Consider the following 8,691-nt stretch of genomic DNA (forward strand, 5'->3'; position numbering starts at 1 on the left):
TTCATAATTAGCTTCTAAATTATGTAATTTGAAAGTCTTTTTTTAAATTCGTGATTAGCTTCTAGATTACATAATCTAGATGTCTTCTTTGAATCTGAGATTAGCTTCCGAATTATATAATCCAGAATATATTCACATTACATAATTCATAAACTACTCACAAATCCATAAAAGACTTTTGGATTATGTAATTTGTAACAACATTTAAAAAAAAAAAATATTTCAGATTATATAATCTGAAAGTTATTTCCATATTTAATATTAGTTTCCGGGTTATGTAATCTGGAATATATATTTTTTAAATTACTTCTAGATTCTATAAATGTAGAGAATACTTCCAGATCCAAAAATATGTTCTAGATTATATAATCCAGAATATAAAGAACTTGAGATTTTAAAAATTAAAATGTATTTTTACATTTAGTATGAGAGTTGACTCAATAAAGTATGGAGGTGCAGCCTATGTTTAGTTTTCATTTGCTATTTTCAAGAAAATATGGAAGTGCAGGAAGAAGCAGCCTACCACCTACCACAGGTGTATAGTTTTCATTTGCTATTTTCAAGAAAATATGGAGGTGTAGGAAGAAGCAGCCTACCACTACCATAGGTGTATAGTTTGCATTTGCTATTTTCAAGAAAATATGGAGGTGCAGGAAGTAAGCGGCCTAGTACTTGTAGTTTTCATTTGCTATTTTCAAGAAAATATGGAAGTGCAGGCGCCCAGTACAGGCGTTTAGTTTTCATTTGCTATTTTTTGGGCCCTGGCAATTTTATGTACAAAAACAAAACTAATTAAGTTTAAATTTCTTATTTTTAGTGTAAAATAATTTGCACCCAGCTAATTAAAAATCTTTATTAGCACAAAAAAATGTAAATAAATGAGTTGAATACTACACGTAACTACTCAAAAGAAGTGGGTCAGTAAAGCACAAAAATATGGATTTGAATTTGATTCTGAAGACAAAATTATTATTATAATTATGAGCACAAGCATGACTTTCTACGAAAATATTCTCATGACATTGATGTAAATCTAACACTAACTCTAACTACCTTCTGTAAGGTTTGTATTTTATTTATTTATTTTAATTGAGAAGAAATTTCCAAAAACTATTTATCTGTTTATTTCGATTTAGTTTTAAAATTGCATTTTGTTGTTATATTATTTCTAAAACTAAGAAAAATTAAAAAAAATTTAGAATCCATTAAGTTCCTAATTTTTTTATTGTTACTGTGAAGACTTAGTGATTATAATTATGCATGTTTAAAGATTAAAATGAAAAAAGAGTTCAAATATTGAAATAAATTTTTAAAAAATTTCATAGTATTGTTATTGTTTTAGTCTCTGGGGAACCTCAGCTTCATTCTTTGGTTCAAGCATTGCTTCTGGTAATTTTTGCACATCACATTTTTGTAATGGTTTTGGGTGTGAGAAAGCACAGTTCAACTATTGACAAACGTTGACCTCCATGGCTGTTACAACTACAAGGTATCTTGTGGTAGCAGGGCTCCCAGGTTCTGAACTTCGGTATCACAATTTGCGGAACAGACACCATTCTCTTACACTGAGTTGGAAAAAACACCCGAAGAGTGCACACAAATGGGGTGGGATGTGTGTTGGCCGAACCATGAGGATTTGGGGGGATGAGAATCCATTGAAGCCGATGAAGGTAGTGATGCACGTTGTTGATCACCATCCAATGGACGGTGATGTTTCCCATGGAGTGCATAAAGATTTGGTCGCCCTTCCAAGTGGGTGTTAGCTTTTCTACACTTTACTTTCTTCAAGATGATTAATTGTAGTAATAGATAGTAGTAGTAGTAGTATTTAAGGAACCTTATTAAATGTTTTGTCAGTATTTAATATCCATGTTGGTTTTAATATATTCCATCGTTGCTTGCTTTTTGCTCGATGAATAAGTTCTCGTCTTTTGGGGGTTTGATTTCAAGTGATTAATTGGGTTTGCACACTTTTTGTGACAACTTGCAAGACCACGGTTGGGCACATGCTATTTGTTGCTTTTAGAATTTGTTGTCATAGCCAGAGTAAGCTGATGAAATGCAGGAAAAATGATGTGGTTATGGGGTGAAGGGACAGGCTGAAGTTGGTAAATTGTCATGATAAAATTGGAATTTTGGATACTATTTTTGTCCCTGGAGAATTAGAAAATTATAAGGGAACTTCTGTTTAATTATTTCCTTTCTAACTAGAGGAAGGAACTTTTTGATGGGATGATGTTATTAACTTATAATCAAATATAGATTAAGAATCCCTATTGTTTATGAAAATTAGTTTTGGACACAGCCATTGGTGTTTAGTTTTTTGGTCTTTCATTAACCTACTATTATATTTCTCATTATTTTCATGTTTTTTTCTAAAGGTGGGGAATATTGTTTAGAATTTAACACGCATCTTGAAGAAAAAGTTTTCAACTCATGTTAAGAGCTATAGTGTCCTGATCAGACTAGTTGTTATCAATTTGAAAGCTATGGATCCTATTTTCTTTACTTTCCAATCTTATTTCATTATCATTTGACCTTATGAATTCCCATTTTGTATTTTGTTGAGTTTTACTGGAACATTTCTGATTTTGAAACTTCTGTTCTTGTCACTGACTGTAGAACCATTGTCCATATCTGATATTGTGTCTGCTTCTGATGCTGGTGCTAAAGTACGGGTATCGTTTAAGGTATGAATGTATGATCATGATGTATGCAATGGTTGCAAATGTGTGACCTGTTATCCATGGCTCATTATTTGTTTGGATTGCTGAATTAGGGGATGCCCGGATCATACAGTGAGGATGCTGCACTCAAAGCTTACCCCAATTGCGAAACGGTTTCCTGCAATGACTTTGAAGAAGCTTTTAAGGTTTGATTTGACATAATCTGTAATATTCTTGAAGCTAATATTTGGATAAAACAGTAATAATCCTTATATTTTCAGATTTATCACAAATGATTTTCATTTTCTGTTTCTCCATACTATATGTTTTCACTTTTAACTTTACTTAAAGGTAAGAGTAATGGGTTTCAATGTCTTTGTAACGACCTTCTCAGATGTGATTCTCCTTGGTCAGTTTCCCATTTAAAAATAATGTCTGGCAGGCTGTTGAGTTATGGTTGGCAGAGAAGGTTATTATTCCAATAGAAAATACGTCTGGGGGAAGCATTCATCGGAACTATGATTTACTTCTGCGCCATAGGCTTCACATTGTTGGTGAGGTGCAGTTGACTACTAATCTCTCCCTTCTAGCTCTGCCTGGTGTCAGGACAGAGTACCTAAAACGTGTTCTAAGTCATTCTCAGGTGAGGCTGCATGTTGCTGGCCTTTTTTTCAGATGTGGTAGTATAGATTTGCTATACTATTATGCAAAACCTATTGTTGTTGCATCTAATCCTATGGAACATAAGAAATATATAGATTGCTTTAAGATTTATATATTATTGGTCCATCCATGAATGAAACTGGGATTTAATCAATTAATTTTCTAAGTAATACTGAATTTTAAATATTTCAAACTTATTGAAATGTTCTCTTGAAAGCTGTGTGTTAGTTGTTTTACCCATTAGTTAAACAAGGAGGGACGTGTAAAAAGTATTTTTCATTGCCTAGTTTGTTTGACATTGATTAATTTGGAGCAAGTAGACTGTAGATTACAAATCATTTAGTTTTCTACCCGCATTTGGATTTTGTTTGTTTAAAATAAAAGCCTGAGCACTTTTCGTTAATATAACTGAATCAATGAGTAATATTCTATAAATAATATACTGAATGTAGTAGAATACCTCAATTTGTACTAGTCACATCAGAGCTCTGAAGAGGGTTTTGCTTGCAGGCACTTGAATTGAGTGATGATTTCTTAACTAAATTAGGCGTTGCTAGAGTAAACGTTGATGATACAGCTGCTGCTGCTCAGGTAATCTATCTATATATCTTATGTGACTTCAGACTTTCTCTAAAGTAGAGAATAATTTTGTTTTCTGTTTTTCTTAATGTGCCTGTGAGATTAGATTATAGCTTCAAATGGCCTACATGATGCTGGTGCAATTGCAAGCATTCGAGCTGCAGAAATCTATGGACTTAATGTACTTGCAGAACGAATCCAAGTAATATCTCTCACCAATCATCATTTGCTAGAAATCGACAATTATCTTGTGACTGATTTACCTTTGATTTGAATTTCAAGTATTCATTTGAGAACTTGGTGTCTCCAATGTTATATTAGTTTGAAGGCAAGAAACTACCGGAGATTTGCAAATAAGAAGTTTAGCTTTGGTGAAGAACTTTTAATTTCTCACAAATTATTAGGGAAACTTTGTGAAATAAGAAAACATTGACCCTGAAACCAGGAGAGATGAATTGCATATTCTAGTGTAAATATAGTTGTTGACTAGAGGGAATGTGTCGTTCAACTTATACTGGCAATTCAACCTATGGCCTTTTTAGATTGCTCCATCTCCACCTCTCCTCCAGATAAACCAGACACTTTATCTTTTCTAAAGAACAGTTCCCCTTGAAGGTTATGCTGTTCTTAGCTAGAACCCCAAGTTTATATCTCTAACAGTAATATATACAAGAAAATAAATGTGAAATTTCCATGATTTCAACATTTAGCTTAGACCTTTGTTCTGTAGAGTTCAGAACGTTCTTTCTGAGGCTGTCAAACTATTTGAACCATTTTTTATCCTCTTTCTCACTTGCTTCACTCCTGTCCCAGGAATAACGTGGATGGTGGTGAGATGCTAAAATCCAATTTTGAATATCTGCGAACCAATCCCCTTTCAAATATGCTCTTTACACCCTTGAGCAAATTTTACTGCTAAGCTAAATCAATACACTCTTAAGCCAACTTGCAATGCATTTGCTATGTGTATTCCTTCCAAAATTCAATGACAAGGGTATGCTGTGTTGTGTGTATTGATTTACATAAAAAGAAGTGCATGAGACATGTTCTTTTTCATTCATTAGTGTACAAACTTCTGCAATAGACGCTATATATTATATTCCTCTGTATTTCTGTAAATAAGAAATTCTTGTGTTGGTTTGATTGTCTTGTACAGGATGATTATGAAATCATCAGTCGGTATCTCGTGCTTGCAAGGGATCCAATAATCCCAAAAGCTGATAAGCCCTTTAAGGTAAAAGCTCTTTTGGATGTATGACTATTGTCTCATAATCATGATACAAGATTCTCTAGAACAAATTGTTCAATATTTTCAGACAAGTATTGTGTTTACGCTGGAAGAAGGTCCCGGAGTACTGTTTAAGGCTTTGGCAGTATTTGCATTGAGGGACATAAATTTATCCAAGGTTATCTATGGGAAAATGTTTTCTTCTTGTAAGTCTGTCTCTATGCATGATGATTACAAGAAAATTAATACTGTATTTTGAAATCAGATTGAAAGCCGCCCACAAAGAAATCGGCCATTAAGAGTTGTTGATGACTCCAACACAGGAACTGCCAAGTAAGTTAGCGTTTTGCCTTTTCACATTGGAGTACTGAAATTGGCCATTCTTTTTCATCATATTGCTTCACGCAATATCTGGTTCAAGCTAGTTTGTCTTTAATTGCTGAAGTGCTCAAACGTGGTCTAATTTCCACTCTTCTCCTAATTTGTTTTCGGTTGTATATGTGCAATTATTTTTTCTCCTCCATTCATGTGCTAAATAATTTAGGGTAGAATGAATCTTAGATATCTGAAACACTGTATTTTCTTAGATGTTGATGCAAACTTTAGTATAACCTGTTGTATTTTTTTTATTTAGGTACTTCGATTACCTTTTCTATATTGATTTTGAGGCATCTATGACTGAGCCTCGAGCACAAACTGCTTTAGCACATCTACAGGTATGTTCTTAGACTTATTATTTTATTATTTGAGTTATGTCTTTTGATTCTTTTTTTTATCTCTTCTTTCTTAGAATTTGAGACTACTTTGGCTATATCACTAATCAATATTGATTTCTAATATACTTCCTCGTGCCGAGAAATAGACCTCTAAAATTGCTGTTTGCAAGATTGGACACTGATGACAGTCCAAAAATGAGTGTCTAAGCACAATAACAACCACCACTGAGATCAATTCTGGTTTCATCTTATAATTTGGGATTAGTTCATTCACAGCAGTAGTTAATATGGGATTTGCTACCTTTTTAGACTTTTCCCTTTGAAGATGGTACAATTTGTAATTAAAATTGTGCAATCCAAAAATATATTTCATATTATATAATTCAAAATTAATTTTTTGCTTATAGATTATACAATGAAATCCAAAAATACATAACAGATTACATAATCCATAATTTTAAATTAGTTGACCTTTTTTTCACTTCCCATTGTTGAATCCAAAATTTTATTTTCTCACTCTGTAAGGATTGTTGTATTCTGGAATTAATAGTAACAATTTTTCTTTCTGTGGGATAAGGATAAAAAAATCAAATGACATTAACCATTTGTTGCATCTACCATTATTACATCTACCTACAATTCACAAGATTGCCAGCTAAAATAAGCTTAAAATTGGCAAGAGATATTAATTACAAAGACCAAAATGGATATTTTAGAAATATGAAGGTGGAGAAAGTAATCTAAAATATGCAGTAACTGAAGTATGAGACCTGAACCAGTACAATTATTTTATGGTCTTCTTCTTTGTATGGTGTTTAATTTGTTTATTTCTAGTCAATGTAACACTTACATTCATGTTTGGACTCCTAAAAACTTTTTCTGCATAGTATTTTTTCCATTTTCATGTCATGAGTATCTAACTACATCAAAACCGTTTTGTTCCTACAGGAATTTGCCACATTTCTTCGGGTGTTGGGCTGCTATCCCATAGATACAACCACATTATAGCTATCTCTTTTATTGGTGAGTTTTCATTGAAACTTGGATGATGATTTGGAGATACTTTGATGTCCAAGTGAATAAGAGCTGTCAGATGGTAAAAAATGTAATATATGATACCAATAGTTCATTCTTATGACCTTAGACAGTGCCATTACTTCATCTACTCATTGAAGAGATCTTCACAAAGGATAATTAGATAAATTAGGTTTTAGCCAAATATTTTTCTCTCTATTACATTGTCAAACCTTAAAAAATAAGGAGCAACAAAAGGGGAAAGAATCCGTTAATGCTTTCTGTCAGTGATGTCATCGCAATCAATAAGAACATGTTTGGTTCACATCAGAAATTTTTTTTTTCTGTTAACATCTTCCACCCACCAAGTTTGTGTCGTGGTTATATTCTCTGCATATATTCTAAATATTCTTGTTGAAAGTGCCTCTAGCCAAATGTGTAGCTTTCATTCCATTACAAGTCAAACCCAACAGAAGAAACAAAAAAAAAACCTGCTGATGCATTGTGGCACTGTGAACTCAGTTGTCACCATAACCAATGAGAACATAATTGGTTCTCATCTCTTTTCATGTAATGTCATGTCTTCAATTCTTGTTGAAACATGTTCCTGCCACCAACTTGGCACGTGTTCTTGCTATATTCGATTGGCACACCGAGATTAAATTTATGCTAATCCCGAATTTTGTCAAGATCAAAAGAAGGGGTTGTGACTGTGACAGAAAAGTGTATCAGTACAAAAAAAATGTTACTTTGTGTTCTGTTCATGTGCTCCACCAAATGAGTACAACATAATACCATGTCGTGACATTTCATCATTGCATACTGCATAGACCTGAATAAAAGAAAATACATGTTTTTTCACTTATCATTAATATATATATATAATATTAATGGTAGTTTATAAATATCTTTCCTTAATCCATTGAAACTATTTTAAGAAAAAAAAATGGTGACAATATCTTTAAAAAATTTACAATTTATCATAATATATGAGAGCCAAAATCATTTTCTTGCAAAGTTTTATACAAATTTTATAAAAAAATCTAACAAAATTGGTATGGAACTAAATATTTTTTTAAAAAAATATTTTTTATCTTATTCTAATGACAAGGTAACTTTAATTTTGTATCAATGGATTCTTTGTTGAAAATTTAATGGTGAAATTTTACTTGTAAGTATTAACTTAATTTTATTCAACATTTAGGTTGAAGTGACTTCCCTAACAAATTGTACCTCAAGTCTAATCCAAAACAGCTTCCTTATTGTTAAAACTAACATGTTAAACTTTATTTTGATATTTTGATATTTTGAATAGCTTATGACATAATCCATGTTTTTCTTAGTTTATTTTATTAACTTGGGTTATTAAGATGTTTTTCTCAATTTACTTAAAAATAACCCAATACAAATACTTGATTTGAAATTTGCGCAACTGCTACAGATAAAATGGTTTATTTTATGTGATTTAAGCAGAAATGCAATAACTGAGACGTAGAAGGGATGCATTTGAACCACTTGTGAGCGAAAAAAAAAATTGTTGGAAGATAATATTTTACAATTTTAACCTTGATAACAATATAATAATTACATTATATAATATAATAATTAATTATATTATAATATGATAAAATAAATTTATATAATAAAATAAAATAAAAATATTAAATAATAAACAATAATAATAACAAAATAAATGTATAATAATATATTATTAACAAAACAATAAAAATAAAAATTTTAAATCAAAAAATAGTAAAATATATAGTAAAATAAATTTATATAATAATAAAATTAATAATAAAAAATAATAGTAAAATTAAATTAA

General features: G+C 31.3%; 1 protein-coding gene across 1 annotated transcript; it reads left to right on the forward strand.

Annotated features, from left to right (window-relative positions):
• Positions 1-1,058: 1,058 nt before the first annotated feature.
• Positions 1,059-7,200, forward strand: LOC137835552 (arogenate dehydratase/prephenate dehydratase 1, chloroplastic-like). The gene is made up of 11 exons (XM_068644112.1): positions 1,059-1,752; positions 2,623-2,690; positions 2,780-2,872; positions 3,109-3,309; positions 3,840-3,920; positions 4,015-4,110; positions 5,065-5,142; positions 5,225-5,314; positions 5,402-5,469; positions 5,771-5,852; positions 6,801-7,200. The coding sequence occupies exons 1-11, from the start codon at positions 1,470-1,472 to the stop codon at positions 6,858-6,860; spliced, it is 1,200 nt and encodes a 399-aa protein (XP_068500213.1). The 5' UTR covers positions 1,059-1,469; the 3' UTR covers positions 6,861-7,200.
• The last annotated feature ends 1,491 nt before the right edge of the window (positions 7,201-8,691 follow it).

This window comes from Phaseolus vulgaris, chromosome 5 (genome assembly GCF_000499845.2).
Source record: "Phaseolus vulgaris cultivar G19833 chromosome 5, P. vulgaris v2.0, whole genome shotgun sequence".
Taxonomy (NCBI): Eukaryota; Viridiplantae; Streptophyta; class Magnoliopsida; order Fabales; family Fabaceae; genus Phaseolus; species Phaseolus vulgaris.